Source organism: Montipora capricornis, chromosome 9 (genome assembly GCF_036669925.1).
Source record: "Montipora capricornis isolate CH-2021 chromosome 9, ASM3666992v2, whole genome shotgun sequence".
NCBI lineage: Eukaryota > Metazoa > Cnidaria > Anthozoa > Scleractinia > Acroporidae > Montipora > Montipora capricornis.
This window is the reverse complement of record NC_090891.1, coordinates 27,839,191-27,861,673: the sequence shown is the minus strand read 5'-3', so window position 1 is coordinate 27,861,673 and position 22,483 is coordinate 27,839,191. Positions and strand designations below refer to the sequence as shown.

Genomic DNA, 22,483 nt, shown 5'->3' with positions numbered 1-22,483 from the left:
CACGAACCTTTAGGCGAGTGTGTATGTCGCCCTTCTCAGATTGAATCCGTTTTTAATTACTGGAACGGACGCTTAATGATTCATTGTATTCTTACCACGTAATCGAGTAGTTCCCTTCCTAAATCAAAGGGAACAATTAATTAAGCTTTATAGTTTTTATCAGAAACCATCACGTAGCCTCCTTTATAGTTAGTATTAGCAGCTCGTGAGCTTTCGCGTTAGTGAAGTCACCTCGAAAATTGAAGTATCAAGTATTAGCTCTCCTTCAGGGGCAAGCGAAGGACTAATATGTAAGTGTTACTTGTTTCATACTTGCAGTAGTCCGGTTTTCTAGTCGTTAGCTTTACCATTTACCTAAGAGTCATTTCTAAGATTCCGTAAGACTTATTCAGTACGTCACTAGTTCGGTTAAAATCACGAAGTCTTACTAGTGTCAATCTTATCCAGCTTAAGTCTTGCAGCCCTTCGGGTCACTAATATCATTATTTTATTTAGTAAGTAAGGTTTCGTTAGTTTCTCTTCAATCAAAATATGTAATCGCCACTTGAAGCTAAATATGTAGACAAGTTGTTTCTTTTAACTATTTCAGAAGCTTATACCTTGTTATATACATCAAGAGTGCATTTGTCGCTAGACCAAGCCCGTAAAGTAGTCCTTATCACCTCAAATCGGCTCACAACACCTCTTGTTAACCCTCGAGAGTCGCTCGCGGTAACATTTACCAATGAATGTTAAATTGGTGATCCTCATTTTACCTGTAGGTTGAACACGCACTCAGATGAATTGAAGAAACTTGTTTTGAAGCCTAGATTAGGCCTAGAGAAAAATTAGGGTTAGGTTAGGATAATTAGCTTTGGTTATTATATTTGGATATCAATTGGCTTATTATAGTAAAGTAAATAATGAAGAGAGCTGTGTTGGGTTGAATATGTTCGTCGTTGTAGTGCAGTGGTGAAGACACAGGAATATAGATATGGTGGGTCCGAGGTCGAGTACCGGTAATTGCATAGTACAGTTCCTTTTTCCGTTACTATCATTGTAATGTTGAGACTGAATGGACAAATGTATGAATACAGAAACCCATAAGATAATACGAAATATTAATATTAGACGTGTTGAGATGCGTAAGACACAGCTTGAGGGAAGGTATATGTGTTTTCAATTCTTTTTGGGGGTTGATAGCTGGTTTAAACTTGGTAGAGTGCATATTCAACCTAAGTAAAGTGAGGATCAACAATTTAACCTAAGTAAAAACGGATTCAACATGAAACCGGATTTGACCGACAACACGTAAACCGAGAAAATACAAGTGATGAGTGGGATATTCCGCGGTATGCCACGAGAAAGATTGCATAACTATTTTATACTATTCCATAGAAAATACAGTGGCCAGCAAAGCACGATGGGAAGGTTGGGTGTGAATTTATACTGACGAATATAATCCATCAAATATTTTTGCTCGACGGCGATTGGTCTAAACCCGTCACGTGGGCGAATATTCCCCAGCTAAAACTGGGGAATATCCGAGGATATTCCCCAATGATATTCCCCAATTTTTAAAACCGAATTCAAGGATTCAAGTCTCACAATAAAATTAATGTTAGGATAGCAGAACGGTTTGCTTTCGTAACAGAAGAAGAGATAAACCCGCTGGTCGATAGAGCGGTACCAGAAAACACCAAAAAATCCACTTCATACGCTGTTAACGTTTTTGACGGTAAGCTGTTTGTAAATCGTATCCGCCACTTGTATCCACACAATTAAAAAAGTATGTTTTCCTTTCACTGAAATGTTGAACTTTTTCCCCAAGCATATTCTTTTAACTGAAGCGAAGTCTGTTCGAGATTCTGGAAATGAATATTGAATGACGCGGTTTTGGAAGCCAATTGACAAACTTTGACGTGTTGACAAATGATGGACTGGTAGATCCCGCTTGTTGCGAACAATATTTGAAGGATAATAAACACAATATCCTCAATTTGGCTTAAAAATATGCTCGGGTATTTGTCCTTGGACATTATCTGTTCCTCGAAGCTCACAGTTTTCCTCGAGCTTCGCTCTCGGAAAACTGTTCGCTTCTCGGAACAGATAATGTCCGCGGACAAATAGCAGAGCATATTTTAGCGCCAAATTAAGACTATTGTTTATATATACAACGGCTTTCTGCATTTTGATTGGCTGTATTTTCTATGGTACCTTACAAAGAGATTTAGCCATTTCTAAAAGCGGAGCTCCCGGGTTATTGTTTTGATAATCGTCACGTGACCCGGAACAAGTGCGTAGTCTCATGTAGTTTTTCAAGGACCGAACGTCATCTATTTGAAACCATTTTGCGTACCTAAGGCAAGTTAATGAAAACAGGTCGCCTCGAATTGCTCACATAGCTAATTTTGCTATAAAGTTAAACAATGATAGGCTTAACGTTTGCGCCTGAGTAGGTAAATCTTTGCACCATATTTTAGTGTAAATCCATTTTTTCGTCCAGTCACAACATAGTTAATAGACGGGAATGGTTATGAAACCCGACAACTTTCTTTGTTGTAGGTTTTTGTTCTCTTTTTTGGCCTTGACCGCGCACAAAACGCAATAGTTTTTTACTCCGTACTGAGGAACTAACCAATAGAAACGTGTTGGTTACGTATAAGCGATTGTGCACGTTCGTGGACTTTTGGCATCTTTGTTCGCTCCTTTGATGTTTGCCGAGCTTCCAAACCAGTCCCCTCTATTACCTCTGGTCACAATGATAGTTTACATTGGATTGCTTCTATGTACATATATTTTTACATACAGTAAATGGATGTTGACAAAATATGGTAGTTACAACTAATTTGAATTTAAATACTAGAAGAGTAAAGGCCTGGCCAAACGCTCGCAACATTTCAACACAACATGTTGCAACATTGTTGGGCACAACATGTTGGGTACGTTTGGCCACCCTGTTGCGATATGTTGCGTGCGTTTGGCTAGCCCATTCAACGCATGTCGCAACGTCATGCAACAATGTCGCAAGATGTTGCGTTGAAATGTTGCAAGCGTTTGGCCAGGCTTTAACGGATAAATAACGGGTAAAAAATAACAGTAGAGACTGTAATAATAAACTGAAATCTAAAATGTGTACTTCGTGGATATTTAAACCCGCCATTGGGATCACTGCTTAAGTTTTTGAAATTAAAAACGCTTTCCTTACCTTGCCTTGCTTGTTCGAGTCAGTTGGAAAATATTTTTTCGATAGGAATTAATTACGTGTCATAAGAAATATTGTGAGGAGGGGAGAGAAAATGTTCGTCGACTGTAGAGGGTTTGGGATTGTTGTTACGGACTCAGGCCCGTAAGAACGAAATTGAAAATATGAGGGCACGAAAGTTATCAGTGGCGGCTTACTCAACTGTAATGGTCCGGAGGCCCATTTCTGTAGGGGAAGCGAGGAGGGGGTGGGGTCCGTGGGTATCCCCCGCCGCAAAATTTTGAAAGTCCAAATATGCTCTAATGCAAACTGAGGAATTTTTTAAGCTCTTTGAGACACACTTTCTTTCTATTTTCAAACTTCCTCATTGAAGCAGTTTTTTACTTGTATTGTAGTACAAAATATGAGCTGGAGATTACACATTTAATTTATACAGGGTTCTTGGCTATCACTGCAGAAAACATTAAATACAGAGACACAACCACATGCCACATGTTAGAAAACTGTTTAAGGTTAATATGTTACCCTCGTTAAATAAAGTATTGTATTGTATTGTATAACCAAAAGGCATTTCAGCAGAGCCTAGTCAAGTAAAACGGGACAGATGGCAGCAAAAAGTAAAGATCCGTGGAAATTACTAGTTTGAATCAGAACGGGCATCGTTTGATGTAAAAATAAGATATAAATTGGATATGTACCGCATGAAAATCTTTCAACAATTATTCAATGAGCGCGCGTTGGATTTGAGATGGTAAATAGATGGTGGACGGCAAGGTGCTTTCTTCTGACCTTAGGGGGTTTAAGCAAGGACAACGACATCGTCGACGAAAACGTCACTACAAATATAACTTAGCGCTATCACAAGTATTTCGCGATTATTCCGTCTTGTTCAGCTTGTGCAAGACGGGTGAACTATCCTTTAGGTGGATGGGTACGAACGGTTTAAAAGTAAAAATAGAAATTAATGATGGTTCATTGTTACATGCTCGCGTTGTCGTCTAAACCTAAAATTTGGTGATTTCACGTTGTTGTTTTGCGGAGTACGGCAATAATTGCACGGAAATTTGTGCTGCACGTGCAGCACGATTATTTTTCCTCTCTTGACCAATGATATTCTTGCTTTGTGGCGTTCTCGTTGCCGTCGTTTTTAATAGGGAGACTAGTAGGGAGCTTTAGCAACGACGACGGGAACAGCAACGAGAAGATCATGTAAAAACATAAATTCACGTTATTGCGATCACTACGCTACTATTCCAAGCCTTTTAATATGACAAAGGTGTGGCAGTCCCTCAGGAATGAAACCGTTACGAGAGGCGCTTAATTTAGGGGAGAAAAATGAAAATTTATCTCCAAGTGCTGACGTTCTCCATAACACCTAAAACATGGTTGCTGACGACGGCAAAGATCTAGAAATGGACAAAAATGAAAAACGCACGTGCAGAGCGCGCAAAGCTATTGTTTTTGCCACTGAATATGCAAATTTGTAACGTTCTCGTTGCCGTCGCTGCTAAAGCTCCCTACTAAGCAACGACACCGGCGACGGCAACGAGAACGTCATTTCAAAATATAAATTCACCTTATTGTAATCACTTGTGACTATACACCTTATACCAAGATGGCCACCATTTTAGTGTGCTTTTGTTCACTTGCAAATTAGCCCTTGTTGCCTCCTCCAAGGTTAAATATTCTTTTGAATTTTCAGCTTAATTTTCAAGCTAACAAAAGAATACTAAAATGACAGTCATTTTGGAATAAGGTTTATTTCATCCTAATATGACAAAGGTGTGGTAGTTTCTCAAAAATGACACTGGTCGGAACGGCGCTTAATTTAGGGAAGAAAATCTATCCTAAAATGCTGACGTTCTTCATAAAACCTCAAATTTGGCTATTTCACGTTGCTGTTTTGCAGACCGCGGCAAAGAAATGGAACACAGTGGACAACGCACGTGCAGGGGGGGGGGGGGGGGAAGCTATTGTTTTTGCTCCCTAATGAAGAAACAGCAAAGAGATCCAATCCAGGCTGCAATTGAAAACTCTGTGTTTTAAGCAGCTGTTCGAGGGGGTTGTAAAAAGTAAACGCACAGCAAAAGAGATTGGTCTTTATTGAATTCCGGTCAAAATAGACGCCTGGAAGGCCATTTCCGAGTTCATTTCTGCCTCCTCTTTAAAGCGAGTCTAAGTGCAAAGTTTTTGTTATGAAAATTAGTTTTCATTCATATGTAAAGTAGAACTAATTACCATCACAAAAACTTCGCACTTAGATTCGCTTTGAAAAGAGGAGGCAGACATGAACTCGGAAATGGCCTATTTTGGGGCTAACAGATAGTTTGAAAAAGCCGAATATAATCCATTCATTTATTTATTTATTTCAATTAAATGGAAACAACTATACGCATTAAAAAATAATAAAGAAAATGTAAGAAGCCATAGGGATAATCTGTTAAAGAATAATGAAACACTCCATACCAGACAGATCACCGAGAAGCTGAGCTAATTAATATTAATAAGGTATAACCATAAAATTTATATAAACCAATTCTAAAAAAATGTAATAAGAATGCATCTTAAATCTTGGAGAACATATCGGTTATTAATGATAACATCGGCTGGGCACTGCTGTTGTTTGCCATGTTAAACTCGACCCAGGGAAACAAGAGAGGCTCTGCTGCTGCTAGTGCTGAACTGGATATTACAATTGCTTGCTCTGTTAATAAAGCCATGATGCACGAATATTTCATCACAATGACACACGGCAAGGAAGACTTGCTCGTGTGCAACCGGCTTTAAGCATACACGAACGTCATCACAGTCATCGAAATATCTTGTAGTTTTAACAGCTTATTTGTATACACTAAGGGATAGTCAACATGCTTGATGAACATAGAGCACTAAGATCCCTGACTGGAAGAAGAGTTTGAAAATTAGAGGTAATGTATGGAAAAGCATCTCGTACTCCATGAACTTGGAAATGCTGGGAACAAAAAATTCAAAGCAAAACCTGCGTTTTCATCTTTTTTCATGAACTGATCCTAAGGTATTGCTCTGACTCAGGAGGGAGGGGTCGTCACTGAAGACGCCGTTGGGTCAGACCGCATACCAGTGTGACCTCACGTCCCGCTTCGGTGTCTTTCAACAATGGTGGTCAAATTTGCTGTCATATTGACGGTAAAAATTAAATAAAGAACTTCTCAGGGATTAAGTGGTCAATTTTATTGAATTTAGCGATGATAGGATTCCTACGTTGATAAAAAAACCAGGAAATGGTACTTATTTGCATTATTTGCAACTTATTTGCAACGGTCAGAAGTGTGTTGAGTTCAAACGAAACCTTTGCGACCTTCGGGCAAATCAGGCGAGCAATATTGTCAACCGGTCGGAATTTCAAGGGGCAGTACACAGCAAATTGGACGAATTTCGAGTCCAGAATAAGAGCTTCATGGAAGGGCATACTAGGCTACGGGGGTGTGAAATTTAAACTCTTAGATGTTGATGGTTTGCCATATTAGTCCCCTCAAAGTTCATCAAGTGGAAGCGCAGAAAGAGAAGCTGAAATTGCCAGTATTGGTGAGCTTTCATTTTGCATCATTTTACATCGGAGCGCAGCATACGTCCGAGAAAAAAAAAGTTTAGTTATTATTACGGACTGGGAGGTAAGTTCAATCTGGTGCTAGTTTATTTTTCTCTGCTGTTGCAATTGATTTCTGTTTATTTCTTTCATTACTTCGGTACTTCGTAGTTCTGTGGTAACGGAAAATAGACAGCGTGCATGGGAATAGGCAATTTTCACGGCAGCGTCATTTGACTACAACTACCAGAATTCAGTTTGTTTTTATTTCCTTATTTAAGTTTTGTGGGGTAAAAATAGCAACAGCTCTAATTAGCATGAGACTAGCACTTGAAATCTTGAAGGATTTTAGTACTTGTAGGCAAACGCGTCATTATGCAAATGTCCTATTGAACGGTGAAGTAACACCTGCCCTGGAGCACATTGCGACTCATCTCTTCCAGCAGCTGAGTGTCTCGTCAGAGAATTTGCAGGAGATAGAGCGATTTACGATCATGATATATGAGAAATCGAGTCCCCTGGACTCTGTGTACGCCACAAGACTGATGCTTTTCTCAAGCGAAAGAGAGACTTAGACACTCCAATTAGATATTGTGGAAAAAGTATGTAGAAATGAGGTTTTAATTTGATTAAAAATATACTTGCAAAATTAATAAGGAGGAAGTAAACAATTCGTTATCGATGCCCGTTTTTCTCAAAGTAAAATAAAAACGACCTATAGCTTTCTCTCCAAACAATTAAATTCCAGGATGCATTTCTTCAGCGTGCTCGAAGGGGTGAGTATACACTGGCAGGGATTTGGAAATCATCAGGATGCAGGATGTTCCTTCTCCCACAGAATTCTCTGCATGGGTTAAAGGAGAGAACAATTAGTGGAAACCAGTTTGGATGACCATCCCTAAAATGTTCACTGTGGGCAGAGAACTCATCAAGTGGACCTGAAAGGGTGCTGCTCACGCTGCCAATTTGCTAAAGAAGTGTTAATTGCACGCCATTGTGTACATGTGACTGTCCGGAGAGCAAATCTTAGAGCGACGGGCAATTGTGACGGTTTTTGCATCGAGAATAAGCATTTCTAATTTTGATCAGATTTGATGTACGAAAAGACGCGGTCAATTTTCACGCATTTGTTCTACTTTTGTGCTATTATGCTATCGGCCGAGCGAGGACTGGGTACTAGTACTTACATGTGGCTTTGTCGACACTATTTTAAATGCAATCTTTAATAAAATAGCAAAGTACTTTATTTTTGATCTTCGCTTTAAATAGCGGTAAAATAACTGTTGAAAATCTTACCACCGTTATCCCAAATCTTGAATTTGGTCAAAAACTTAAATCGCCTTAAAACGGAATGGTGAGCAGATTGTCATGCGCACCCATCTAATATCATTTGGTAGGGTATAAGCAAACTGTGTGCCAAATTTCATGCTTTTATCTTATCTTGTCACGATCAGGTCACTTATAATTAGCCACCTGACTAAAGGTTTTTTCTTTAATTTTTGACCCTTCTTAAGCACTGGCGATGTTGAGTGGATAGCGTTCCACTCGAGCGACCCGAACTTTTTGCCCGTCGCTACGAGACGTCACACTGGCAAAAGGAGTGGGTCATAAAATATCATTGGAAAATAATAGTTAGATACTCCCTCCTGCTGTGAAACGAAAGGACCAACTACCTCACATGCGAAGACGAAGATATAGATTTAACTGAAAATATTTTAGGTGAAAATTTTCTTCATAGGTACGTACACTTCTCGTGGTTTGAGTACCTTAATTCACTTATATCACCTTTCTACCTGAATCCGCTCCAAATCATTTTCTTGTGAAACACAGAAAGCTTGGAACACAATTACGTATGAATGGACTTGCCGAGTTTCTAATATTCACCTGAGAACGAATATTGCAACGACTGAAATTATCAAAATATAGTAGGCGTACTGTCTTTACGGATTCGTAACTCACATTTGAAAGCAGAAAAACTTTCAATTCCACTAATTTGAAACAGAATGGCAACCTCTGTTTTCTTCAGAGATGTGAATAGTTTAATAACTTCGCGTTTAATTATTAATAACCTTCGTTCTTTTTTTTTTTTTCAGGCGGATAAACAGGTGGGAGCATTCTTTATGGTATTGTTACGGATCCCGGTAAGTGCCATGGTCATCATTCTTTTTTTTTATAGCGTTCAGTCGAGTCTTTTGTCGAGTTTCGTGTCCACGTTTCTGTCGACTTTGTTTTGGCCGACTTTTTGTCAACTTTCTTGACAACAATTCTTTGTAGAGTTTTGCGTCGACTTTTTTGTCGACTTTTGTGTCGAGTTTTTTGACGAGTTTTGCCCGCAGGCTCATGATTATCTAAGTCACTAGTGTTTCTTCTTCTTCCAAGTCCTTTGGCTTTCAAGAGCCTTTTTAAATGTCTAAGGCTTAGAATGATGCCATGAAATAATCCAAGAAACAACAAAATTTCTGAGTACTCCAGGCCAAGATGAAAGTAGTTTTCAATGATATCATTACGTCTGCCAGAGTAATCTTGCAATGTGGGAATATAGTTTGGAGCCGAACACCTGCACATGTGGACGTTTTGTCAAAGCAACTGTAAAGAGAATAACAAGCACAAACGAGGCCATGTTGGCCAGTATCTGAGAAGCCAACACCGCGAATGCATGCATGTCAAAAAAGTTGACATAATTTGTTTTATGAACGATTTCAACGCTTTTTTATTTTAGTCAGAAATTAATCAAAAACTCGACACAAAAGTCGACACAAAAGTCGACAAAAAGCTCAACACAAAAGTCGACACAAAAGTCGACAAAAAAACCATCCGACAGAAAACTCGACAAAAAACACGACACAAAAGTCGACAAAACAATCGACAAAAAAGTTGACACAATTGTTGCCGAAAAAGTCGACAGAAAAGTCGGCAAAAAAGTTGTCACAAAAGTCGGCAACAAAAAACTCGACAAAAAAGTTGTTACAAAAGTTGGAAAAAAAATAAGAATGATGACCATGGCATTTACCGGGCTCCGTATATTGTTCTTTTAGTTCCATTCTTCTTCGTTTCTTTCTTTTGTAGAAAAATGAGCTATCTGTGAAGGTTATCATAAACTTCACATTTCTCTTCAATAATTAAACACATTATAAAATACCCTGAGAAAGCATATTTATCACAAACATTGCATTGTTTAATTTCGTCCATTTTTTAGAGAACTTGATGACTCTGGCAAATCAATGGTTGGCCAAATACGTTTTAACAACCAGTTATAACAAGCTTGAATATGGGCAAGGCGTTCACGGTTGTGAACGCATTTAGAAGCATTCCGTGGAAAAGACATGCATATTATTGTTACCAGGAAAGAGAGAGAGTGAGAATGATATTGGACATATTGCGACCGACAACCCAACAATTTTAAGTCTCTCCAAAATCACAAGTAGATTAACATTGCATTCAGAATCCTTTTAGCTATCTTTAATCCAATGATGAAATATTGAATCAGGCTTCATGGGGTTTTAGAAACTGTATTACAACAAATGTATTACACAAAGAGTCTGAATAGCAAATTCCGTCCCTTTAACCAAATGCAAAGTCTAGAAAGTTCTAGGGCGCTCTAGAATCATGACAATTTCCGTATAAAGACTAATTGGTATATGTTCTCCAATTAGGTTATATTAAGGGCAATTTAATCATTTTTTACGGTAAAATCTTCAGTACGCAAACTCTAGATTTTCACTCATGAGCAACCTTTTCTTGCTACATTTTCTGTGTTGTTCAGCAGTCCACAAAGTGAATATCTCAGTCAACGTATTTTACTGAATTCTCAATTTGTTTATTCATCCATCTGTTTATTTGTAACAAGCTGATGTGGTTGTTAATGTTTTTTTTTTTTTAGGGTGCCACTTAAAAATAAAATTTAGAGCACTTGAGGAGTTAAAAATTTTTCAATGCTGGCACGACCAAGAACTTGAAACTTGGGACTTGGACTACACACTGTGGACTTCGGACTTTGGACTTTTCGAACTACAGGATTCACATGTCACGTTGTTAAAAAAGTGCAAACTTTTCAAGAATTAGAGAGCTTTGAAAGTAAAATATAAAATTGAAATTGTCTTTTTGCGTGTAAAATTTGGTCGTTTTTCTCTTTTTTATACTTTTCGGCTAGTTGTGAAAACATCAACCACTCCATACTTGTTTTTATCTTGCATTCACGGCCGGTGTTTGCAAATTCGACAAGTTTATATTTTCTTACATAAACAGCCAACCCCTTGAAAGGTATTCAATGCAAAGGTTTTTAATAGCATATAAATTAGAATACATTCAGTTGTATTTAATTACTTTGTCATTGCTCTTAAACGCCAAAGACTACCATCCATAACGAACAGTACTAGAAGAAAGCTATACGGTGGTCTTGTTGCGAATTTCCTTCATCGCTTGTTGCTTTTCTTGGCACTTTGTCCATCGATTTATCTTCAAATTCTTTCTTGGTCATTTAACTGCCGAGAGGTACGAATTGTTGCCATTCTTTTCAAGGAGGGTTTCTTTTCCGCAGGGTTTCGTGCGACAGTTTACTTAAAACTCTTTTGCCTACCCCGCACCGAAAATGAGTCTTTGAAGACTCATTCTTGTAAGATTCGTAGCACAGCGTCCTTTTCATCGATCGCGCTGAAATTTGGCGTGTTTACTGGGGAGATATATCCCCAGTTTCCTTAAAAAGCTCGGCTTTCTAGCTTTCATGACGCCTACATGACGGCCATTCTAATTCAGGCAATTTGAGCCGATGCGATGACCAAATTTTCAATCGATCGCCGAGCTCTCGCGAAGCGGTTTTTCTAAAGTTTTTCAGCCAAAAAATTACACTACATGCTTCGGAATAGATAAAGAAAAGGATTTGTGGTTCATTGGATGGGATTTCAAGCGTTAAAATCGCTGAAAAGGTAAGATTAATTATTTAGCGAAGCAATTGCGTGTCTGGGAGCACATGTCCTTTGATCTCACAGAATTGTGTTTTTCCTTAAAATATTCGCTTGGTTTCGCTTTCGCTCGCACATATTTACCTTTATTACATGTCCAGTGAATAGTTTTATCCTCTGGGATGAATTTTCCGTCGAAAAATCGGTTATTTGGGTGGTTTTTGGCAAACAGATGTTCATTATTCGTAATGCGATCGCTTCCGTTGCCGTTAGCAACGGGTCGCAAATTTGACTTGTCATCACCTTATCACATTACGCATTGATCGCTAATCCGATTATTTCAAAAAATCCAAAAATATTCGTGCCTCATCAGTTTTCGGTCAAATTTATGTACAAGAAAGTAGATAAATTGAAGAAAATTTTATTTTCCAGCCAAAAATTCGTATTCAACGCTAAAATGACCAATTTTTGCCTGGAAAACTATTTTTTGTGTTATTTTTCTTAAATTTTTTCGTTCAACTTTCGCTTTTATAAAAGGTTTCAGTTGTCTGTAAATAAGTTATATGCTGTTGGAAAGCTTATTTTCTTAGCTTTAAAAGGTATTTTTTTCCCCCTAACTTTAAATATTTTTTGAGAAAAATAACTTTTTTTGGCGATGCCAGATTTACAGCGGTTTTCTCGCGGTTGGGAAGGTAGGGAAAAGAGTTAATTAAACAAGCCAGCAGCAGACAAGATGGTAAGTTTACAGTTTCGAAGTAGAACAACTTTACTTTAATTGGGACCAATCGAACTCGAATACAAATCTTTCTTTCTTGCAATTTTGTTGCCGAAACGTTTGACACAAACTAATTAAAGGCCATGTCGTAATAGTATTTCAGTAACCACATGGCATAACTAATCTTCTCTCGTGATCTCCTCCAGTTGAAATAGTGGGAATAGGATTAAAGCATTGACGCTTAAAATGTTGTCCTTCAGTGTGCTGTTCATCGCACCAGTAAATTGTAAAGTTATGGAGGGGTATCAAAGAATTTAATGAAGGGGGCTCAAAAACGCTTACAAGGCAAATTTTTTCATGGACGGCAACTGAAGAGCGGTTGGTAGCTGTTGTAGCTTAAATGAATAATTAGTACCTCAATTTGTGAGTAACTTTGATCTCTGAAAACTGTTATTCGTGGCACATTTCTGCATGTCTTACTTTTACATCAAATAACTTTGTCTCAGCTTAGATGTTGAAACGATGGAGACGAAATAATGTTAAATCCACGCATGGTTAATTTCAAGTTATCTTTTGCCTTAAAAACTATCCTTGTTGTTGAAAATGACACAATCAATTTATTATCGCTGGGTTATGAGAATTTAGAACGACAGTAGAAACCGGTTTGACATACAAGCACAGGCATGAGCCGACTTTAGCAGGAAATGTTAGGTTCCCAAGTTTGAACTACACACTGTGGACTTTGGACTTTGGACTTTTCGAACTACAAGATTCACGTCACGTTGTTAAAATAGTGCGAAGTTTTCAAGAATTAGAAAGCTTTGGCAGTAAATATAAAATTGAATTTGTCCTTTTGCGTGTAAAATTTGGTCATTTTTCTCTTTTTTATACTTTTTGGCTAGTTGTGAAAACATCAACCACTCCATACTTGTTTTTTATCTTGAATTCACGGCCGGTGTTTGCAAATTCGACAAGTTTATATTTTCTTACATAAACAGCCAACCCCCTAAATGCAATGCAATGCAACGTTGACCACACCGTTTTTTAATAGCATATAAATTAGAATACATTCAGTTGTATTTAATTACTTTGTCATTGCTCTTAAACGCCAAAGACTACCATCCATAACGAACAGTACTAGAAGAAAGCTATACGGTGGTCTTGTTGCGAATTTCCTTCATCGCTTGTTGCTTTTCTTGGCACTTTGTCCATCGATTTATCTTCAAATTCTTTCTTGGTCATTTAACTGCCGAGAGGTACGAATTGTTGCCATTCTTTCCAGGAGTTTCTTTTGCGCATTGTTTATTGCGACTGCTCACTTTGAAATCAATTAAACAAGCCACGAGAAGACAAGATGGTAAGTTTACAATTTCGAAGTAGAACAACTTTGCCATAATTGGTACCAATCGAACTCGAATACAAATCTTTCTTTCTTGCAATTTTGTTGCCGAAACGTTTGACACAAAGTCATTGAAGGCCATATGATAGTACCCTGCTCAAATTAGTTCAGTAACCACGGCATAATTAATTCTCTCGACGTGATCTCCTTCAGTTGAAAGAGTGAGAACAGGATTAAAGCCTTGACGCTGGAAAATGTTGTCATTAAGTGTGTTTATCGCGTGAGTAAATTGTAAAGTTATGGAGGGGTATTTAAAGACTTTAACGAAGGGGGCTCAAAAACGCTTACAAGGCAAATTTTTTCATGGACGGCAACTGAAGAGCGGTTGGTAGCTGTTGTAGCTTAAATGAACAATTAGTATCCCAATTTGTGAGTTACGTTGATCTCTAAAAACAGGCTAATTCGTGGCACATTTCTGCATGTCTTACTTTTACATCAAATAACTTTGTCTCAGCTTAGATGTTGAAACGATGGAGACGAAATAATGTTAAATCCACGCATGGTTAATTTCAAGTTGTCGATACTAGCCTTGTTATTGAAAATGACACTGTCAGTTTATCATCGCTCTTTTATGAGAACTCCAGAACGACAGCAAAAACGAATTTGACATACAAGCACAGGCATGAGCCGACTTTAGCAGAAAATGTTAGGTTCCCAAGTTTGAACTACACACTGTGGACTTCGGACTTTAAACTTTTCGAACTACAAGATTCACATGTCACGGTAAAAAAGTGCAAACTTTTCAAGAATTAGAGACAAGCCAGTCGGAAAATTGGTGGCATTTAGTCGGTTTTTTTTCCGTGTTTGGAAAAGTCTTTCCTGTCACTCCCCTGCTAAGTGGTGTCTTTGTGCAGAGTCTTCTCTGCGTATTTTGGTAGGTTTTAGCGGGTAGAAGAAATGCGCAGATTTTCCCTGGTTGACACATTAGAATATTTAATTAACCTGCAATGGCGTCGAAGTCATTAATACAGAAATGGCGTTTAGGTAGATCTTTAAACAAAATTTGCCTTTATGGAGCTCAAGAATGGAACGTCAATTGGATAAACAAGACAGGCGGTGAAAAATAAATGTCTGGAATCTTAAAAGCGACGAGTAATGGACTACGACAACAGTCTTTCGCCTGTCGAGCCGTAATCAAAGTGAGCTTTATTTCTAATATTTTACTAAGTGTGGTGTTGTGTACAACACTGAAACCAAATGGAAAATTCTCTGGTAACTTATGGGTTTAGCAAAGACAGAGAAGGTATCGATCAACTTAAGTGAAGTTGTCTGGCTATTTATATTTATTTGTACTCAACTCTGCACAGTCTTCCGGTAGCGGCTAGAAAGTTCACTAATTCTTGTTATATTTATCTTGCGCTCAACTCTGCACAGTCTTTAGGTAAAAGAAATCACTGGAGATGTGACAGCCAAGAATTATTTGAAAGAAAACTTGTTGTCTATTTTGTGCTTCATTATTCAAGGAAAGGTTCTTCAGGAAAGGGTTTGATCCTGAAATTTGTTGCGTATGGTAATTTGACACCATTGGGTTTCTTGTTTTCACGCACGCAATGAAATAGGAAGCATCTAATAGCAAATATGTTGTTTGTTTTACTAAAAATTTCGCTGGAAAAGGTGGCTTTTATGAAATCATCACGTTGTGAAATATTCGAGCTTAACAAACTTGCATACGTGGGTTGAAATGTGATACGCGTGGAGACTGAAATTTTTTCTTTCTGACAAATGAGAATAGGTAGCCAAGATTTTAACCTCAGAAAACGATCTGTTTTGTCATTATAGTGTAAAATGAAGTTTATTTGGGAAGCCAACAATATTTCCTCAACTTCGAATTCCTGGTTAAACCATTATTGCTACGACTTACCAGTGCGAAGATTGTTTACATTACTAATGCTATTCACAAATTTAATTATTTTGTAATTTCCTGTACCATTTTGAGGTCTTTCAGTTTTTTAAGCTTTAGTTATAAATTCAATGTAAAGGTAACAAAACACGCTCTTGAGTAAAACTCACTCGTTTCTTTAAATAGTCTGCAGAAAAACTAACTGCAAATTGGCAATGCTCTGAAGGACGTTTTCCTGCATGTTATGCATGTCTTGCAGTTGCACTAAGTAAACGTTTATTGCACACACTAAGGAAAGTTTCCGCTTAATAATTCTTCTTCTTTTCAGTCTAATCCGATGCCAGGTCAAAAAAATTTTTGACTTTACGTTTGCACCAAGAAGTGCCGTAAAAGCCGGGAGTTAACAGTAAAAGACAACCGTGTCGTGTATAAATTCACTTGTGCAGGATGTAATGCCTGTTAGATCGGGAAAACATTCCGACAAATTTCGACGCGCATTCGTGAGCATCTGAGAAGGGACAGGACCTCTCACATTTTCCGACATTTGCAACACTCTGAGGAATGTCGAACACTCTGTTCTGAGAGCTGCTTCTCCATTTTAGATACGGTACCTAATCGTTTTCAGTTGTTGTTCAAAGAGGCTGCTCATATCCGCTGGGAAAATCCCAGTCTAAATAGGCGGCTAAAGCATACGGAGCTAACTCTATCTTTTTAGCAACATTTATGTTTTAGTGTTGGTTTTCTGTAGTTGTTGGTATTGTTGTTTTTGTTATTGTTGTTGTAATTTCCTGCCATTAAGCACTTACGTTTGTTTTTTCTGTTACACTGTTTTCGCGCGCATTATTCGATTGTTTGCATTTATTACTGATTGTTGTAACGTTTACCGGTAAATTAAAGTTACGGCAATGTATTGACGTAAGTTCAAATAGCATTGCAAGAGTTTCCACTTCGCAACGTTTCGGGGCAAACCGTGGGACAATTTATAATTAATTGACGAATAGTTTGGTATCGTAGTCATGATAGCTTGGTTTGATACAACGAATAGTTTGGTATCAGCCACTCCTTCCCCCTGCTTGAAAAAATCCCGGACCGACCCTGCATATAATTTTCTCTGATGCGGTGTTCGATGTTACATTGCAGGCTAAAACAATCACAACAGTCTTACCGTTGTCTCTTTCCTGTCTCAAAGTAAGTATCATTTCATGAGTATGACACTTTTTTAAAATGATATTTAAGTCATCATAATTGGAAGAGGAGACAAATTAAAATTCGTCTGCCCCACTAATTATGATGGAAGGACACTTAAAACGTAACAAAGCAGCAGTTGTATAATCATGGCCAGAAAAAGGTTTTAAAAGTTGCTCAAAAATGGGGTCAATAGTGGCTCAAAAGTTGGCTTGTCTTTCATATACCAGATACGGAATTATCAACGTCCATAAAACAAAAGAACAAAGCGAACATAACAATACCTAACTTGATCAACAAGGCCTAAGCAGAATAACACTAGTCGTTTTGTCGTCCGCCATTTTGGTCCAGTATATGAAAATCTACCCCAAAAGTTGTCCAAAAATGACCAAAGTCGCTCCAACAGTTCAAAAAGTTGCTCATAACTTTTATCCACTTAATTCACATAAAAGTCTTCAACAACTTGCTATAAAAGTTGCTCAGTTTCAACACCCAAATTTCAAAAAGAAGTAATTATTTCAATGATTCCACTCCTTCCGTCGTATTTGCCTTTGTTGGTGTGAAGTTTTCACTAACGAGCCACTGGAGCTGCTGTTAGAACGCTAAAACTTGCTCCATCATTCGCTGGTACTGAAATTGGCTTAGGTTCAGATTCTTCGTTGTCAGAACCAGAAATGAAAGCTTCTCTTCCCTGAGATCCTAGTGTCGCCATGAATATTGAGGTAAAAGACCATGGGAAACAAAATGGCGGATCCAGATCTAAGCGAGCAACGGGGCTGGAAATTGTCGGCAAGGTTTATGAGCGAATCGCTGTTCGCGGGCGTACGAACTAGGGCGTCAAAAATTAAGCCATTTTTCAAAATGATTTTTAATATCAGCTGAGGTTGTACTGGATATCCTCTCTGAAAATGTGGAAATTGATTTGGGGCTAAAAAAATTCACTTAAGTTGCCCAAAAGTTGCGGCCCAAAAATTGCTAAACGTTGTCATGAAGTCGTAGTGTTATGACGACCGATGAATCGAAATTGAGGCATTTTTTCCATAACAAAGTTGGTAAGCCTCATTTTTTGTCCTAATTCTATGCGAAGAATAAAACAATCTTCAGTTTGGGAAGTTATTATGCGAACTTCTTTTTCTGATAAGTGATTCAATAGAATTCCAAATGTATTAAATTGCCACTGCAATAGTTCAACTTGGTTTAAACACAAATAACTTACTCGAGTCCTCGCCGACCTCTTTTGAGAATAATTCCACAACTCAGCTTTAAATTTATGCAATCGTTTAGGCACTAAAGGCTTGCACTGATGACCAATACACTGTTTTTGAAGATGATGGCAAGATTGTTTGCGTAGACTGCGAGGCTTGTCTTCCTGGCCATGGACTTTCTTCCAAGTGTGGCACGCGTATTTCGTCAAAGACTAAGGTAATATGCGTGCCTTGCCAGCGAGGAGTCAACTTTTCGAGCGTATTCGACACGTCCAGTTGTCAACCTTGTGATTCTCCCTGCGTCGAGGGTCAGAAGATTATCCAAGAGTGTACACCAAGAACAAATGTTCTCTGTGAGAAATATTGCAACGACTACAACAGGTATTTAGAGTGTTTTTTTATGTTAGTATTCGCCACTCAACTAATAATCCCTCCGTAAAGTGAAAAACATAAAATCACTGCTTTTGAGGACTTGAAACTTCTTTTTAAAACTAATTAAGAGTGGCGGTATCTCTTTTGATTTGTCTTTTCTTATTACAACAGCTTAGTGTGTGTCATTTAGTTGTACAATACAGTACAAACTGCATGTTTGTTTGTTTAACATCTGGGCAATAGTTACCAAGACTACAACTGCTCTTGATTTGTGATTTTTCTTCTTTTTGAAATTGTTGATGCAATCTTATGAGTAATATATAATGACGAAACTGTTCTCCGTTTATCTTGGTTCATTAGTTGCATTTTCATATTTTAAGACGTATGACGTTGTAGAGCCTGAAGACCAGCGGTACACTTTGACGGTCCGTTCAGAACCAAGATAAACTGCCTGGCTCCCAAGGAGGTCTTGTATCTCTGCATGCAATCGATGTTATGGAGGTCGTGGGTTTAATTGATTTGTCAGTTTCCTTTTCCCCCTTAGGCCAGGAAACTAGTTTATAGTATTTTTACTTGTTTTTCAAAATTTTGTGTGTAGTGATGGAGTGTGATAGCTCAATACTAGTTAAATTTAGTATTTTATGAATTCTTGTATCTTTCGATTTAACGTGCTTTTTTTAGCTCCTAAGCTGGACCTGGAGTAAATTAATGATTGTCCGTTATTACACTGGAGACCCACAATTCGTCTGTGTCTTCGAAGACGCACTAAACTGGACATTTACATGTAACAGAAGCAGAAAAAATGTTTTCCCAAGTTCGTCCCAGACGAATTAGTATGTGTAATAAAATGGCGACGAGTGAAATTAGGAAATAATTTCACGCGCGTTTTGTCAGAATTTTGACAAAACGCAAGTGAAATCATTTCCTAATTTCACGAGAAAACCATTTGATTACCTTTTAATGTCGTGGGTGACAAATTACGCTTACAGCCGTAAATCGCTCGAGTACTTTATCCAACTGCTCGGAAAGAATCATCTCCAGGTCTTTCTCAAGGCTATTTTCGTCACACCACTTCTCCAAAACCCTCACCCAGTTAATTGTGCTCTTTCGCGTATTTAAATTTTCTGCCGCTTCTTTTAATTTCGTAACTTCTTCACTGATGGTCACTGTCTTAAATCTCGACGCCATCTTGGCTCTGATTGAGAAGAGATGTTACCATGGCAATTTTGTAATTTCACATGTGAAATTATAAATTAACGCTGAAATTTCGCGCCAAAATTAAGGAGTAATTTGTCACCCATGATATTAGTATAGGTAATCGCATGGGGCCGAGTAAAATTAAGGATTAATATCACGCGTGTTTTCAGAGGTTGCTGAAATTGCCCGAGTCGCGCAGCGGCGAACTGCAAAACTCTGATTGAGTGATTAATTGATTGATTGATTAAAGCGTTTTAATTTATTAACAACCAACAATAATAAAGTGACATGAAGCGTAAAATACAGAAAGAGTAAAATCTTAGGATGCGAAGAAGAATTCACAATAAGTTTGCAATGTTACTAAATAAAGGTAAAAAAGAGCAGCAAGAACCGACCAAATTGTTTTGAGGGTTTTTTTCGCAGGTGTTAAAACAAAATAGGTGCCTTTATTATCTCTGTTACTGCCCTTACCACATCGTGTTAGTATTAAATGTGATGATCGATCTCATACCAGCTGAAATATCGTCGATCTAACAGATCGGGCACGGCTTCAAGGTCTTGTGCAAAAACCGATGGTATCATTAGCGTGTTGGACACTTTTAATCTCTCGGTTGTAAACAAGGATGCCTAATCAAATAAACAGCTTAATTTTACAAAAAAAAATAGGAAGGGAAAAAAACCAACCCTACGAAAAGGAGGCCCAAAGGGAAACGATCTGGTATTTTGTTCACCTTGCCGGTCCCCTGATGCCACCGTCCTTTGCTCCTTGTAACAATTAGCCTGCGTAGCAAGCGTTCCTCTTTCGAAAAAAGAGCTCCCAAACGATTTTCCGCAAAGTTGTGCAAAGTTGAGGGAATATTCAGTCTCTTGCCCCAACTTTCGCGCGGCCAGTTTGCGGAAAATCGGTTTGGGAGCTCTTCTTTCGAATAGGAACGCTTGCTACGCAGGCTAGTAACAATGAGATCCTTGCTCGCAATAGAGCCAGAAATGAAGACGAAGAACTTTCACTTTTTACGGTTACATTACGTGAGCGACCTTCTGATCAACAGGTATTATGACGTCAAGAAAGGCTGTTTGCCTTGCTCATGCTGTGGTGAAAACATGCAGTACGCTGTGGAAGACGAGTGTCAGCAGAAATTGGGGGAACAATCCAATATGATCTGTTCCGCTTTTAACAGCAGCACAACTGGGTGTACTTCTATGCCATCACCCACTGTAACTGAAGCAACTACAGATGAGAAATCTCATGAAGACGAGACCGCTAACTGGAAAGTTAAGGCAGTCATAATTGCTGCAGTTGTAGGGCCTGTGATCATTGCTCTGATTGTTAATTATTACTGCCGTTGTTTCTCGTTTGGAAGATGTCACCGTTTTCTTAGGCCTGCAAAACGCAATGCCAGGGAAATAGATTTACATCCGTTAACGCAGAGTCAAAAAGGTACTGCTTTATTTTTCTTAAATTTTGTTCTGTTTGCATTTTTCTGATGCTCTGATATCAATTTATCATATCCGGGTATTATATTCTTCGAATTAACTGTTACAACTGGACGAAGTGAATGACGTTCGGATAACCGAAAATACTGATGAAACTGAAACCACGAAATGCAGGCTCATTAGGCAGTTTTATCTAGAAACCTGAGTAATTAAGAGAGAATCGACCCCAATTATTCACGGACTTCAAACTGAATTCATGCAACTAAGCAGAAAAATAGGTATCTTTGCAATTATTCAGCAGTAATGCTAAAGCGCATTTCCAGGAAAGCTAGGGGAAGTTTCAAATATGGCCAATCCTTTTTTCTTTGTTCTTATTTTATGAAGTGTCCTAGGCTATAGTAAAAATCTTTATCAAAGTTTTCTACCATATAAAGATATAGTCGATTGACATTTTGAAATTTTGACCTTTCCCACCCGAAAGGAAAAAAATGTGTTCGTTTGGGTGTTTTTTTTTTCGGAATTGAACAGATGCAACTTTTTAACGCCCCACAGTCAGTATTCGAAAAGGCTTGAAACCCCAAGTTTTGGTGTTGCTGGGTCCTCCCTTTATGCGCAAAGGTAGTCCGAAACTCAACCAACTAAGCCTTTCCTGCGGAGTCTGTCACCGTGTCAGCCACTTTAAGGATAAAAACGCACGGCATTTATAATGGTAATTGAACTGAGTGGAGTGCAATTTGGTCTGAAATCATACGTGTGATTTCAAAATCGAACGAGAATGACAAGTATAATTTCCGATCAAAATTGCGCGACACAAAGCTCAATTACCACTTTATTCCATCCATTTAGAAATCATACAATCATTATTTATAGCTAAAATACAGGATTATAGTCAGTACCACCATTTTATTGATCCAGTTGGGAACAAAAGTTGCAAAATTCGCCACACAATGCTCTTTTTTTGTCTTTGATTGTTCTACAATTTGATTGGTTATTTTAAACAAGCCTTGAAATCTGATCGGTTGTTTTGTTTTAGTATTCTTTTCTCGTTGGCTGAGGAATGGTGCGATTTACAGCAAAAAACAGTGCGATTCGTGTATGTAACAGGACTACATGCTGTCCAATTTGGAAATAAGTGGATGAGAAAAATTATGAGGACTGCCAATTTGGCAGTCCGAAGGATTTTTTAAATCCAATTATTTCCAAATTGGACAAGCATGTAGTCCTGTTACCTATTAATTATATAGCTTCCAAAGAACGTCGTCAAGCTCGTGTTCGGGAATCTCCTCAAGCGTTTCTCACTTCGCTTCGCTCAGCACGCCACAGGTCAAACAGTTTAACCCAATTTTTTGTGCTTCTTTGAGTATTCTTGTTCTGATTATTCTCCCTCATCTCGAGTAAATCAGTAGCATCTATCTCTGGAAACCTAGCTGAAGACTCCATTTGAAACTTGGTCGTCAAAAAGGTGGAGAGAAAAGTCGGGAAATTCGGC

At 38.2% G+C, this 22,483-nt stretch overlaps 1 protein-coding gene and 1 long non-coding RNA gene across 2 annotated transcripts in view; one reads left to right on the top strand and one right to left on the bottom strand.

Moving 5' to 3' along the window:
* The window catches only part of LOC138015150 (uncharacterized), a 154,183-nt gene that overhangs the window by 64,148 nt on the left and 67,552 nt on the right, over positions 1 to 22,483 (bottom strand). The window lies entirely within an intron of this gene.
* LOC138016779 (uncharacterized) overlaps positions 6,649 to 22,483 on the top strand; it is an 18,895-nt gene continuing 3,060 nt past the window's right edge. The window contains exons 1-4 of the mRNA XM_068863966.1: positions 6,649 to 6,748; positions 16,742 to 16,789; positions 18,071 to 18,372; positions 20,610 to 20,998. Coding sequence (XP_068720067.1) covers positions 6,668 to 6,748; positions 16,742 to 16,789; positions 18,071 to 18,372; positions 20,610 to 20,998 — 820 coding nt within the window. The 5' untranslated portion in view covers positions 6,649 to 6,667. The remainder of the gene's footprint in view (positions 6,749 to 16,741; positions 16,790 to 18,070; positions 18,373 to 20,609; positions 20,999 to 22,483) is intronic.